Source organism: Schistocerca piceifrons, chromosome X, assembly GCF_021461385.2.
Source record: "Schistocerca piceifrons isolate TAMUIC-IGC-003096 chromosome X, iqSchPice1.1, whole genome shotgun sequence".
Lineage (NCBI taxonomy): Eukaryota > Metazoa > Arthropoda > Insecta > Orthoptera > Acrididae > Schistocerca > Schistocerca piceifrons.
The window spans coordinates 14,856,739-14,872,904 of NC_060149.1; the positions used below are offsets into that span (position 1 = coordinate 14,856,739).

A 16,166-nucleotide genomic window follows, 5' to 3' on the forward strand; every position below is an offset into this window, starting at 1 on the left:
ATTATTTACCTACTGATGTGAGTATTAAAATACTGTATGAGTTATATCAGGAACAATGCTATGTTCATAAAAGAATTTAATCTGAAATTCCACAGGTCACAAAAAGATGAGAGAGATAAATGTTTCAAGTTTTCACACCTTTCGGCTGAGGAAAAGGAAGACAAAGAATTTAAAAGGGAACGGGAAGGGTATCTGAAAAGGAAATAAATGGCAAGGGAATTTAAGAACATTAAGAAAGAAAGTGCATGAAAAGGCGAATCTTTGCTAGCTGAATTTTACTTACAAGCTGTGCTTTACTGCTCTAAAGTGAATGCAAAGGCAGTATTCTATAAAAGAAGGCTCTCTGTGTACTATCTCACTGTTCTTAGTGTAGGAGAAAACAAAACCGATTGCTACATGTGGGACGAGACAACAGCAAAAAGGAGGTCCATAGAGGTGGCTTCATGTCTATGGGATTTTTTGAAAAATCATGCACAAGGAAAACCAATAACCTTGATTTCTGATACATGCGGGGGCCAGAACAGGAATGCCAACATGAGCACTGTGTGTTTGCATGCAATGAATACACTGGGCATTCCAACTGTCGACCAATGCTTTTTTGAGCCTGGACACTCACAAATGGAAGTAGACTCAGTGCATGCGAGCCCTGAAAGAAAAAGTAAACATGTGGATGTTTTTGTTCCCATTGGCTTGTATACAGTTGTAAGAATGACTTCCAACAAGTACAGAGTGACAGAAATGGATAACACTCAAATTTTAGATTTCAACCAGCTTCATAAGAAAATAATTCAGAATAGGAAAAATGCTGAGAACGGAGAAACTGTGAAATGGCTTAGGATGCAATATAGGCAGCCTGACATGATGTTTTTCAAGTATTCCTACGAGGATCGTGACTAGTTTTGCATACCAAGGAAATACCTGGCCTACGAAATTCTTCAAATTCGGGACCTGAAGACAATACTCTGTGCCTAGCATATGACAGTCCTCTCTGCATAAGTAAAGAAAAGAAAAAAAGATCTTACAGATTTATGTAATAAGGGTATTAGACTTCAAGGGCTAAATGCTGCTAATGATTTAGAAAATGAGGAAAATGTGGAGGAATCACAGGAATAGAATTCATGTATGTATTTTCTGGTTTTGTCTCCTTTATTATTGTTGCTAGTTCATCACCTTAGCTATTTCATGTAAACCACTAATTCTAGCTCATTTAAATGTCTGTGTTGTATTATTTTTGAAACCGTAATCCACGAACAGAAAAACAGGTGTGAGGGAGCACTGTGTTTCGTTACAATTATTTTTCTTATGTTTGTTATGTGAAGATTAGAAACCAAATATTTTTGTTACCTCTAAATTATTTATTGTAAGTTCAATGATACTGCAAACAAATAATGCAAAGTGAAAATAATAATGGTTTTTATGTATTCTCCATCATAAACTGATGATAAACGTGCTGGAAAACAGTTTTCTTGCTTCTAGTACTCACTGAAAGCACTGACGCACATTCCCATAGCTTGTTCCGTGTAATCTGTATTTATAAAAAACACTATTAACATAACTGAAGTAATCTTTAACATGATAATATTGTTTAAAGCTGCATATTATTTGTTTGATGTTCATATGTTATACAACAGGAGCCATTAAGTTAAGGATCAGACAAACGTAACTGCATGCATAATTTCATTAAATATTTCATTAGTGCCCATTGAGTGACTAAAATATGTAACACCTAGTAGAAAACAACAGTCAATAAAGTATACTTTTTATTTACCATAGAAAGGTTTCTGAAAAACTATTAGAAAGTACTCAGTCTTTTGGACAAAACTTTTAAATGGAATTATCTCAAAACACTTTTTGTAGTTACGTTTCTTTGATCCTAAATGGGCGAGTTGCAGGAATTAGAATCTCTGTTTTAAATAGTATAAGCATTAGATTGTGTTGTAATAAGGTCCTGGAGACCACACTTTGAGAGTAAGCTCATGTTAGTAGTGGATAAGGCAGAAACCCATGTGGGACAGCCCACAGTTGGAGCTGGGTGTTGCCACCTGCATAGCACAGAGGTGTTTTTTTTCCCCCTGAGCATAATTTAAACTAAAGACTCATCTTCCTCGATTCAGGATGAACCTTCCGATAGAGGGGCAGTGTGCTGTGCCCCAGCCAAGTACTGAGCGTGGCCAGGAAGTAGAGGCTAGTCTGGCCTATGTGCTAATCAAGTAAGCCACTAGACAGTTATTCACATACCAACAAAACACTTTGAGCAGACGGGAGTTTACGACACTGGACATCGATCGAGCACATGCAACAGCTAACACAGTCTGACGAAGAGTGAAGTAATATTTTGTACCTCTGGCACTTGCACGCCACCGAGAGACTTGCACATCACAAACTTAACAGGGCCTAGCAACTCTTCCAAGGCCACAGAACACTAGGATAAGCTGACAGGACAAGTGTGATGGAGTAAACAACAAGTTCCAACACAACGCACGCCCTACCTGTGGCATGGTGGCAGCTGGACTTGGGGAAGATCCACCAATCCGAGGAACTGGGGTCCAGACAGCCTCCACCTTCTGAGCGACTTCGGCTGATGGATTGCAAGCTGTCTACAATTTGGTTGGACATCCTTGTGGTCTTCTAGCCATCTGAATGTCTTCAGCCACCATCCTGGTCTACCCCTGGGGGTGACCAGGGCATTGCTGCTTGGCATCAGGACATCTAGCCTCACTTTACACACCCACGCGCATGACATAAGGACAATGAGTATGCGTGAGGGTGCTTAGCTGACACTACTCTGAAGGGCCTGGGTAGTCTGCACTCATCTTCATGGTTGGCAGCCCAAGGAAGCTGCGGCAGCAGCCTCTGTGACCCAGGAGAACAGGTGTCACCGGATGTGATAGGGTTGACAGCACATTCTGCCATCGGCTGTGATTGCACACACTGTGCAACCCTGAGGCGGGCAGGAGTGTTGTACAAAGCTGCTCAAATAAACAACTGCCAATGCTACCACTGTTTCACTGCATGCTCCAGCATGAATCTGCCCACTCCATCACCATTTCTCTTGCCTATCCTGACATAGTGACTCAATAGGCCAGGTTGTTACAAACAGTTATAAATCTTATGAATATTTTTCTTTCATGCTTTTGAGAGTTCATTTTTGGTTCGTATTTCTTACTTCATGTAATTCCCTCCTGTATTTACATAATTCACTTCCAGATTTTATGAAATGAAACCAGTTCTGCACACTCCTAAACTATTTTCTCTGTCCTTCATTTAAGCAAAAATACAGTCTTTTCTTTGTCACTGAAAGCTATTACAGTACACATGTTCTTCAGGCTATGAATGTTTTCTTGTAGGTCTTATTGGCATAGCTATTTTCAATCAAACCACCAATTCACAGAACTGTCACTTATTTCCTATTTCTTCTAGTATTTCCAAAGTTCTAACAAAATGCTGACGTCATTCAAATGGATGTGCAAGAAATTAGATACAAAGTAAGATATATGAAGGCCTTCAGGAGAAGTAGGCAATTTTGATTGCATACCACAATCTTCAAATTACATCTTTGCGAGAGTAAGAAAGTTAATTGGCTTCCATTACTGGGAAACTGTAACCTGCACAAAGACAGGTGCTATTAGCAGGCAAATATGAAGAAAAAACAATGCATATTATTTACGTTTTATTTCCGTTGTCAGCTGTTACCAATAACACAGAAAGCAACTGGTAATGATTACAGATAACTAAATGAGTTGCAAATCGAGTGAATATTAACTGAACTACTGGGTCAGAGAAACTATAAATGGAAGCAAACTGACTTTCGAAATTACAATCAGATTGTGTTTTGTTATCTGTAAAGTGTTGCGCTGTCAACCAAGGCAATTTGTCTGCTATGTTGCGCATGCAGTGTCTACGACAACTTGAGAAGGGGTCTACATTTCTCCAATCATCTGGCTGAGTACGAATTTGGCAATTTTCAATATTTTTTGAAGTGCTTGCATTGGATCTTAGCAGCTAAAATTTTTGACAGTGCATTTCTTTCACTGTATTCTTCCTGCATAAAAAATTTCAGGGCAGGTTCCAACATGTTGGATTGGACCATTCCCTTTTAAGTCTTGCAAACACATTACTATGTCCAAAAGTGTGCAGAGGAGTAGGTGGTGTGTGAGGATTTCTCCACATTTGTGTCACCCCCTATGTATCCCCATTCTTTAGGGTGTTTTTGCGTTTGGAGACTCCAAATCTTAGACAATTGAATGTTCTCCTGGTGGGTTATGTGAGCATGTGGGTCACAGGAAGTTCCCCTTTCAATCTGGTAGCAGGATTAGACTTGTGTGTCCTGGTCTCAGTTGCAACTGTTACAGAGGTAGTTGTCTTCACAAAACACTTTCTCGACCTCAGGCATAATGTGACAACAGTGTGGATACATACTGTATGTACTGGGTATGTGTTTGCATATTCCTTTCTTTTTCTGCAGTGACTGCTCTTCTGATTCGGGGTGGACTTACACCTACAAGGGGTTAAACAGTGGTCAAAGGTGTAGGTCTCAAGCATGAAGTAACAATTCTTGCTGCCTCAACATCTACTTGCTTTGTGTGAGGTGACACTTTCCATACTGATGTATACTCTCCCATCGGAGAAAGGACCCACAGGAGTGGCCTTTAATAGCTTAGGGTGCTTTTCCACTGATGGTCCGTTTAGTTTCATCAGTAGACAGTTTCTAGAGCTCAGTTTCCCTTCTAATTCACTGCATTGTTGATTGTAAAGAAGAATATGATCCAATCTGACAACCAGGTTTTTGGGATGGAATCCAAACTGCAGGGCGACATCTCCCCATCTGCTTTTAAGCTTCTCCCAGCCTCTTTAATGCGGTGATGGGAACTGCAGACTTTGATCTTGCTGGGATTCTGTTTCACACTGTTCTGTGCAATACATTCCCTCAACAACATGCTCTTCCGTTTATTGGGAATGTTTGTCTTATTAGGTGCACTTGCATAACTTTGGATCATGCAAACCTGTTATCTTCCAGTCATCATAGTGTCCAAGCAGCTTTCACTTTTCCTCTGTGGATTCTTTTCTTGCTCCAGTCTCTGGCCTGGTGATGACTTTATTTCCTGGCAGTACTTCCCATTTGCCACGTTTTGGCCGTATAAGTTTGTTGTTATTTACATCACAATTTTGTGAATCGTGTTGTTGGGAGACCGTAGATATGCCCATAAATTTCAATCTTCTTTTCCTGATGTCTGCCACAAGATTTGATAGCGTTTTTTGGGATGTAGTCTATATCGATCTTCTGTTTTTTGGGGTTGAGTATCTTTCTTAGAATTCTGTGTTGTTCTTTCAAGATATGAGGAATGTCGTAGAGAAATACCTGACCTAACAAAGAAACCACAAAAATTTGGGGGAAAAGTCTTTATTTCCCTAGATAGTCTCCTTTCAGTACAATATGCTTTTCCCAGAGATGTTCAATAGCTTTGATGCCCATGTTTATAGTAAGAACCACTGAGCTACACAAAATAGCTATCAACTGTAGAATTACTCTTCCTTTTCGGCAAAGATTTTACCACTAAGCCATTTGTCCAACGTTGGAAACAGAAATTAATCAGAGGGGGCTAAATCTGACGAATAGGGTGCATGAGAAAGCAATTATAACTTCAACTCGTTGCTTCTGGCCATGACGATAATGGATGCGTGACCTGGTGCATTATTATGATGAAACAAACTTTTCCTTACTAAATGCAGTTGTTTAAAGTCATGTCTTCTTCTTCTTTGGAGCCAATTCACCTCTTGCAATCCACTGTTTTGAGTGTTCCTTTGTCTCAGGTGTGAACTGATGTACCCATGTTTCATCCATAGTTGTGCATCAACACGCTAATTTTGCTTTATTCCAGTGCAACATCACCAAAAACTCGAGCGAAACATCCTCACAATACTGTTTTTATTCCACTGTGGGTAATTACAGCACCCATCTTGCACACAGCTTCCTCATGTCCAAATTTTCAGTGAGTATGTAATTTACTGCACTTTTTGAAATGCCAACAATGTCGGCTAGCTCATGCACTTTCAGTGATGGTCACCCAATACCATTTTGTGGATTTTCTTCATGATTTCTTTACTGTCACTTCTGTTGGTCGACCACTGAGACATTCACCTTGGCAGGACATACGGCCTCACTTAAACTCTGCTGATCAATACCTGACTGTTGTAAACAAAGGAGCAGAGTCCTTCCAAGCAGAATGTAGCTCAGAACTAACAGTAGGACTAAGACCTTTCAAATGGCACTATTGTACCACATAACAATGACCAGTTTTATCCAAATTTACAGATTCACAGACTGTTCACTATTGGTGGCTGCCAAACAAACACTGGACAACGTAGCATTGCCAAACTTCAAACTTAAGCTTTATAAGACTGGTACTTTTACCACGCCGTTTGTTTGAAACTACAACTGCTATCCATACGTCAGGTCAAGTACTTCCAGTACAGCCCTCATCCCTTCCAGATCACCTTTTCTGTAGTGTGTAAGCATTTCGCCAGCATACAAGACTACAAGCTTGATAAGTGTGTTATAATGCCTGATTTTTGTGTGTACTGTAGATTATGTAGATTTTACCCTAAGGCCCCCCCCCCCCCCCCCCAGAGATTTCAAAGATTTTGCCTGAATACTTATAGTATGGAACTTTATTGATTCATCCGTATTTTGTGATCAGTAACATTTGACACTAATTAACGTTCTTACATTATGCTGATGATGTATGTGTGTGTTGGGACCCTACACTGTACCAGGTGTTTCATGACTAATGTTCAAGTTTCTAGCTTAAGAACCAACATTCCTTCAAAGTGCATCAGGTTTTTGTACCCACTCTTCCCCCTCTCAACTGTCCTCTAAAAAACATGGAAAATTCTAACTTCAAACAATTCTATTTATGTTCAATTTTAATACAAGATATGACACTAGAACCACTGCTTTTTAATAGCTGTATGTAACTAAACAGGAAAATATAGACATTCAAAATTCGAAGAAAGTAACAGTTGCACATGTAATGATTCTTGGAAAACAACAGTTGAATGAAAGAAGTTAAAAATTGGACAAGTATACTTATTTAAACAGCACAGTTCAATTACTGCTAAACAGAAAACAATTATATGTAGAACAGTAGAAACAACAGAAATCTATCACTATGTTAACAATATTACAACATGTATGGCCCAAGAGTTAGTTAAAGTAGCTCTTTCCTTAAGGGAAAAAAAAAAAATTATTACATAAATGCACACCAGTAGGTCTCAGCATGTATGGAGTTATAGGTTGTCTAGGTACCCAAATACAGCTCAGAAATTATTCTTCGAATCTGCTGTTGCTCGGTACTACACAAATGGGGCAGCACTGATCTTGCACAATACTTTCTCATACATAATTCTCCAAGTAAAATGAACTGAACTACTACTGACATCAGATATTTCATATACCTCTAACCGAGTAAAAGTTGGAAACTACTCTGTGAAAAACATACTAAACAATACACACATCAGATTTTATAATGTACTCATTGACTACTGTGCTGAGCTTTTAATTTACACACACACACACACACACACACACACACACACACACACACACACACAGACCTGATACTAACCTGAAATCCTTTAGCCAGCAATGGTAATACTACATCTCTCTCCTTGTCACTAAACTTTGAAGAGGGCGCAATAATCATCAGCACACTATCAATCTGTGACACACCCATGGCATATAAGTCACTAAGGACATTTGCACATGCAATGCCTCCTGGAAAACAAATGTAAATTTAGTATTTCTATGCATATTGGAGGATATGGTAAGAACATTAGCAAATTCACTCTTACAGCTAATATAAAACCATAACATTTAAAACAAATATCAGAGAAATTTACAGTTAAACTAAGTTTTTTTTACATTTGACTGCAACATGATGCTACTGAGATTTGCCATTATGACCTTCAAATTAGGCATTTCCCTTTGTTAAAAGAATGGCAGCTCATAAATTGGATAAGCAGTTTGTTTACAGTGAGCGTTTGAAGGAGCAGTGTTGCAAAACAACGAAAATGTCACATTAAGGTTAATGACTGCCTCATGATTTTCATAAAAGAATGTCCTGTCAACAATGCCTGAAGTCAGTTAACTTTCACTAATCAATCACTCTAAAAAAGAATGTTTGCAAATGGTTTGCAGAATTGTGTTAAGCTCGACCCTTTGTTGTCCCAAAGGATGACGAGGAGGTGAGAAGAAAACTGAAGATGACTGCAATGTGACTTACTACGTGAGAGGGAGGGGGGGAGTGAGAGGGAGGGGGGGAGTGAGAGGGAGGGGGGGGAGTGAGAGGGAGGGGGGGGAGTGAGGGGGGGGGAGTGAGGAGGGAGGAGGGGGAGAGGGGGGAGGGAGGAGGGGGAGGGAGGAGGGGGGGAGGGGGAGGGAGGAGGGGGGAGGGGGAGGGGGGAGGGAGGAGGGGGAGGGGGGAGGGAGGAGGGGGGGAGGGGAAGAGGGTGATCAGTTGATAGTTTTATTGCATTTGAATGTTCTAGATAACATGTTGACCCCTCACATTCTTGTGAAACACAAAAAGTCAACAGCTTTTACGCACATTTTAAATTTTTGTGTAATTTATGGAGCTCATTCCAATGCATGGATAACATCAGAATTGTTTTAAGTACTGGTTTTTGCGGAATTTTGTACCTTTTGTGATAGAGCATAAAAAAACTTTGTTTGCCTGAACAGAGCAGGGTTGTACTGTTGCTAGATAACTGTACAACCCAGATCCCAATGTCTGAACTGATCTCTCTGAATATTTTTTTGTCATCAGTCTTGGTTTGACGCGGCCCGCCACGAATTCCTTTCCTGTGCTAACCTCTTCATCTCAGAGTAGCACTTGCAACCTACGTCCTCAATTATTTGCTTGACGTATTCCAATCTCTGTCTTCCTCTACAGTTTTAGCCCTCTACAGCTCCCTCTAGTACCATGGAAGTCATTCCCTCATGTCTTAGCAGATGTCCTATCATCCTGTCCCTTCTCCTTATCAGTGCTTTCCACATATTCCTTTGCTCTCCGATTCTGCGTAGAACCTCCTCATTCCTTACCTTATCAGTCCACCTAATTTTCAACATTCGTCTATAGCACCACATCTCAAATGCTTTGATTCTCTTCTGTTCCGGTTTTTCACAGTCCATGTTTCACTACCATACAATGCTGTACTCCAGACGTACATCCTCAGAAATTTCTTCCTCAAATTAAGGCCGGTATTTGATATTAGTAGACTTCTCTTGGCCAGAAATGCCTTTTTTGCCATAGCGAGTCTGCTTTTGATGTCCTCCTTGCTCCATCCGTCATTGGTTATTTTACTGCCTAGGTAGCAGAATTCCTTAACTTCATTGACTTCGTGACCATCAATCCTGATGTTATGTTTCTCACTGGTTCTCAGTTCTACTAATTCTCATTACCTTCGTTCTTTCTCTGATTTACTCTCAAACCATACTGTGTACTCATTAGACTGTTCATTCCGTTCAGCAGATCATTTAATTCTTCTTCACTTTCACTCAGGATAGCAATGTCATCAGCAAATTCTTATCATTGATATCCTTTCACCTTGTATTTTAATTCCACTCCTGAACCTTTCTTTTATTTCCATCATTGCTTCCTCGATGTACAGATTGAAGAGTAGGGGCGAAAGGCTACAGCCTTGTCTTACACCCTTCTTAATACGAGCACTTCGTTCTTGATCGTCCATTCTTATTATTCCCTCTGGTTGTTGTACATATTGTATATGACCCGTCTCTCCCTATAGCTTACACCTACTTTTTTCCAGAATCTCTAACAGCTTGCACCATTTTATATTGTCAAACGCTTTTTTCCAGGTCGACAAATCCTATGAAAGTTGTCTTGATTTTCCTTCAGCCTTGCTTCCATTATTAGCTGTAACGTCAGAATTGCCTCTCTCGTCCCTTTACTTTTCCTAAAGCCAAACTGATTGTCACCTAGCGCATTCTCAATTTTCTTTTCCATTCTTCTGTATATTATTTTTGTAAGCAGCTTCGATTGCATGAGCTGTTAAGCTGATTGTGCGATAATTCTCGCACTTGTCAGCTCTTGCCGTCTTCGGAATTGTGTGGATGATGCTTTCCGAAAGTCAGATGGTATATCGCCAGACTCATATATTCTACACACCGACGTGAATAGTTGTTTTGTTGCCACTTCCCCCAATGACTTTAGAAATTCTGATGGAATGTTATCTACCCCTTCTGCCTTATTTGACCGTAGGTCCTCCAAAGCTCTTTTAAATTCCCATTCTAATACTGGATCCCCTATCTCTTCTAAATCAACTCCTGTTTCTTCTCCTATCACATCAGACAAATCTTCACCCTCATAGAGGCTTTCAATATATTCTTTCCACCTATCTGCTCTCTCCTCTGCATTTAACAGTGGAATTCCCGTTGCACTCTTAATGTTACCACCATTGCTTTTAATGTCACCAAAGGTTGTTTTGACTTTCCTGTATGCTGAGTCTGTCCTTCCGACAATCATATCTTTTTCGATGTCTTCACATTTTTCCTGCAGCCATTTCGTCTTAGCTTCCCTGCACTTCCTATTTATTTCATTCCTCAGCGACTTTTATTTCTGTATTCCTGATTTTCCCGGAACATGTTTGTACTTCCTCCTTTCATCAATCAACTGAAGTATTTCTTCTGTTACCCATGGTTTCTTCGCAGCTACCTTCTTTGTACCTATGTTTTCCTTCCCAACTTCTGTGATGGCCCTTTTTAGAGATGTCCATTCCTCTTCAACTGTACTGCCTACTGCGCTATTCCTTATTGCTGTATCTATAGCGTTAGAGAACTTCAAACGTATCTCGTCATTCCGTAGTACTTCTGTATCCCACTTCTTTGCGTATTGATTCTTCCTGACTAATGTCTTGAACTTCAGCCTACTCTTCATCACTACTATATTGTGATCTGAGTCTATATCTGCTCCTGGGTACGCCTTACAATCCAGTATCTGATTTCGGAATCTGTCTGACCATGATGTAATCTAATTGAAATCTTCCCGTATCTCCCGGCCTTTTCCAAGTATACCTCCTCCTCTTGTGATTCTTGAACAGGGTATTCGCTATTACTAGCTGAAACTTGTTACAGAACTCAATTATTCTTTCTCCTCTTTCATTCCTTGTCCCAAGCCCATATTCTCCTGTAACCTTTTCTTCTACTGCTTCCCCTACAACTGCATTCCAGTCGCCCATGACTATTAGATTTTCGTCCCCCTTTGCATACTGCATTACCCTTTCAATATCCTCATACACTTTCTCTATCTGTTCATCTTCAGCTTGCGACGTCGGCATGTATACCTGAACTATCGTTGTCGGTGTTGGTCTGCTGGCGATTCTGATTAGAACAACCCGGTCACTGAACTGTTCACAGTAACACCCTCTGCCCTACCTTCCTATTCATAACGAATCCTACACCTGTTATACCATATTCTGCTGCTGTTGATATTACCCGATGCTCATCTGACCAGAAATTCTTGTCTTCCTTCCACTTCACTTCACTTCATTGACCCCTACTATATCTAGATTGAGCCTTTGCATTTCCCTTTTCAGATTTTCTAGTTTCCCTACCACGTTCAAGCTTCTGACATTCCATGTCCCGACTCGTAGAACGTTATCCTTTCGTTGATTATTCAATCTTTTTCTTATGGTAACCTCCCCCTTGGCAGTCCCCTCCCGGAGATCTGAATGGGGGACTATTCCGGAATATTTTGCCAATGGAGAGATCATCATGACACTTCTTCAATTACAGGCCACATGTCCTGTGGATACACGTTACGTGTCTTTAATGCAGTGGTTTCCATTGCATTCTGCATTCACGAAGAGAGTGCTACTGCCATGGCCACCATGTCATCTACTGAGCAGCGTCACTCAACAGTACGAAAACCTGGAAAGAACATGCTTATATGTTTCGTCCAAGTGTTTTATTGATCTTTCACACCTTACTGATTTATTAGCATAGCCACTGATTTGTTTGGACATTCTTTCAGTTGTATTATATACAGGCTCCCATGCCACTGTACATGGAGCATCCCTGGTTACGAAGTCTGTTCAAAAACTTCTATAACATTCGTTAATTTCACGCCATTGGTGTGCTGGAGCAAAATGCAGTTGGCATCCCTGCACACACCTGCACTTAATGCGTAATTTGTGTACCACAATTTGTGAATGTGGAGATGGCAGAGTTCGGAGGAGGAATGCATCTGCATTAAATTTTGCATGAAACTCAAGAAAATCTTTACGGAGACACACCAAGTGATGCAGAAACCCTATGGCGATGAGTGCTTAAGCCATACTCGATTATACGAATGGTTCAGATGGTCTAAAAATGGCTGGACAGAAGTTAAAGATGACCCTCATTCAGGATGTCAGTCTTCTAACTATGATGCTTATGTCAGGAATGTCAATGAAATTGTGAGCATCAATCGAGAACTGACTGACCGAGAGTTTGGAGAAGAATGTAACATTTCAATTGGATCATATCGTGAAATCCTGATGCAACATCTTCGAATTCATTGTGTTGCTGCCAAGTTCATCCCACAGCTCATGCGTCAAGACCAGAAAGACCTTCGCCTTGCAATCTGTGAAGAGCTTTCAGATCACACAAATGAGAACAAAATGTTCCTCAAGAGAATCAAAACTGGTGATCAGATATGGTTCTACAGTTATGGTACTATCGTGACGCGTTGCGACACTTGTGAGATAACTTGATGAGAAGGAAACTGCCCGATATGTGGTGAGACAATTCATGGCTCCATGGCTATTTCATCATAACACAACCACACGTTCATCCCTGTTGGTGCATGGCTATTGCACAAAAAAAGAAATCACTGTGCTGCTTCATCCTCCATACTCTCCAGACCTGACCCCTGCAGACTTTTATTTCCAAAGTTGAAGTCCCCATTGAAAGGATGAAGATTTGCAATGATGGATGAGATAAAAGAAAACTTGCAGACAGCACTTCACATGATCCAGGAAGTGGAAACAGTGATCGGAGTAGTGTATCAATTGTGGAGCAGAATATTTCTAAGGAGCCCATGCACAGTAAGTAAAACGTAAGTGTAGAAAAATTATGCAGACAACTTTCAGCATTTTTTGAACAGACCTCTTATTATCCATACTACATATCACTGTCCTTAAGAACCACTAAAGCTGCTCTGTACATTCTTATTTTTCGACTTTTCTGTTAATGAACTGATGCTCACATATGGACACTAATTTCACCACTGTTCAGTGACAGTATAAGAAAATTACTACAAAAGCAAACCTGTGTCGCACATTCAAGCGAAGAAAATTCTTTGCTCACAAACAGAAGTGTGATAAGTGTTCTATGAACTCAAAAGCTAGAGGTTATTTGCTAACCTCTTAAATCTTATACAGTGTAAAACTAGTAGACTGATTGAAGTTGTCAGTCAAGATGTTTGTTCCACGTTTTGGCACAGAAATGGATGACAATAAAATGAAGTGTGAATGCTGAATCTGTCTTCTGGAATAACTTTGTTGATTACGTTAACATAATATCTACTCTTGACTGTTGCACAGATGTAAAAATTTCAGAAATAAATGAGCATGGACTGAAACAGCTGAAGATCAATAAAGGAATCACCATGAGTCAGGACAAATAATATTCATGTGAAGTCTAGTTTGCCTTCTTTCTACATGTGATCTACAAGGCTATAGATAGGAGGCAGGAAAAAAAAATCATTATTTTTGCCAAATTTGGTGTTATTTTTTGCCAATTTAGTTATTAAGTTTGACAAATTACTTGTTAATTTCAATTTTTTGGCCAAATTCAGTGGCTTTTTGCCATTTTTGGTGTTTGTTTTTGCTAATTTTAGTGCTTTTCTCCAGATCTGGCGGTGGTCTTTTTGCCAGATTAGGTGCTATTTTTTTTCCAAATCCTTTTTTTGCTAAATTCGATGTTAGTTTTTTAACATTAGCTGGTATTTCCAGCTAAAGTCTCTGACTTTTGTTGCCAGTTTGACTTTTTTTGCCAAAATTGCTGCTACTTTCATCGTCCCATCAATGTTCATTACATGGGAAATTAACTGATATTTTAAAACTGAACACAGGCCTTAGCCTTGAGGAGATTAGAAGTCAAACCCCTACTTCAACATTCAATAACACAGTTATAAATCTGAGGATTGCAATTACTCATTTTCATAACATTTTTATCTGACAAAATTTCATATTTACCAATGTCTCAAAAATCAACTTTGCAGTATTTCATTAAAAACCTTTTAATTATGTGTTTTTTTCACAAAATTTTTCTATCTCGAGCTATAGGTGCCCAATACATTGGCTGCTCCTGTCAATTCTTTGTAAAAGGTGGATGACACAATGTATATACCTGACTTTCTTCTCTGCCAAACCACTGCAGAAAACAGGTATGAGACTACAGAAATAAGAGCAGACCTTGATCACCTCAGCACTTTTAAGACCCCACACAAATTTTAATTGACAAGTGATGTTTCTTGTATCAGAGTCCTAAAGACCCAATGACTAATGCTTCAACACATATGAACAGTTAACTGTGAAATAACAGTGGTCGTTTAAAAACATAACAGATCTGCGCCCCCCCTCCCCCCCCCCCCCCCCCCCTCTCTCTCTCTCTCTCTTTCTGTTTTGTTCCTACTTATTTTTATTTTCTTTAATTTAATTTGTATACATAATTTCTTCTGTAATAGCTGCTCTCAGTTACAACAGAGACAGTATTTTCTTAGAATTTAAGGTTCTAAAGAGGCTTCTACAAAAGTCTCACACAAGAAGCTGACAAATGAAGTGTCACCATGCAGTGCTGCTTAAAGACAATGTGCTGTATCAAAGGAAATATTCATTTATCAGCACCTACATTAGACCTACTAAGTTTGTCACTGTACTTCTGGAATGTGCAGTTCAGGGATCTACGATCTCTATGAAACAAGAGGGACAGAAATATGCATGCACTAAAGGATGGCCTAGCAACACCGTGACAACATAGCATACACACACAGGTGTTTGGAAAACCAGCTTCGACAAATAATGGTACTTACCATGTGTAGTGGCATACTGTTATGGTCCTTACGTAATACTACTTAGGGGAGAAAGGAGCACATTTAGACAAATTTTAAATTCTAATTTTTTCTTATGAAAGATGATATTTCATTTTTGTAATTAGTCCTATAAGTTACTATAGTTATCACAATATTAAAAAGAGTAAAATTTTACATTTCACTTTAAGCATACCCTTGTTGACATGGGGTACTACTGAATGGTGAATGAGGCATCTTTTCGACACCTAGACACCAATGACTTTTTACTTACCAAATCTTTTGCTGCACTATTTATTTATTTATTTATTTACTCAAAGTGATTCAAGTTACAGAACGAGCTCATTTTGGTGATTTGCCATTATAAAGTGTACGTCTTAGCTGGAACGACATGGTTCATATGTCATATTGTACTGTACTTGTCAGTTGTCTTTTTGTTATGAAATGATCATGTTACTTATGTTTATTTTTTATTTGCATAATCTTATTAAGTTATTTTTTGACAGTATGTGACAGCTTTGGTTTTAGATTTTATTTTTTAATCAGCTAAAGATATATTTTATTGATGTAATAGGTCTACAAAATAGCTGTGTATACAAATCCAATAACACTAAAGATATAAAATGCAAGAAAGATAAATAATAATACAATATAACCTTATGAACATGTGTCCCAAGGGAGCAAAAACAAAAGAATAAATCAAGAGTTCATGTTAACAAAATTCATGTTAAGTGAAAAAACAGATTTTAATATGTATACATGTACAGTAGTACAGTAATGCATAATAGCCTATAGTATATATCACTTTACTTTACTGCAGACTTGTAATACCATAAAGTGACTGTGAAAGCCAAAATTACACTATTTACTTGGAAAAAATTAAAGCATGGTTCACTGATGTTCACAGGAATGAAAGTATCTTGTAATTTCACAACCAATTGTAACTATAGCATCCGTATACCCAGTAGTGACCTCAGATGTTGAAGCGAACCATTCTAAACTGCCCAAAGTTTTAGACATCTCCTGACAGGTAGTGGAATGGTATCTGTATTCGCCGCCTCACTTTCTGCTGATGACCTT

General features: G+C 39.2%; 1 protein-coding gene across 2 annotated transcripts in view; it reads right to left on the reverse strand.

Moving 5' to 3' along the window:
• LOC124721768 (inactive selenide, water dikinase-like protein) overlaps positions 1-16,166 on the reverse strand; it is a 152,216-nt gene that overhangs the window by 82,168 nt on the left and 53,882 nt on the right. For both annotated transcript variants that reach the window (XM_047246878.1, XM_047246877.1), the window contains exon 3: positions 7,626-7,774. In XM_047246878.1, coding sequence (XP_047102834.1) covers positions 7,626-7,774 — 149 coding nt within the window. The remainder of the gene's footprint in view (positions 1-7,625; positions 7,775-16,166) is intronic.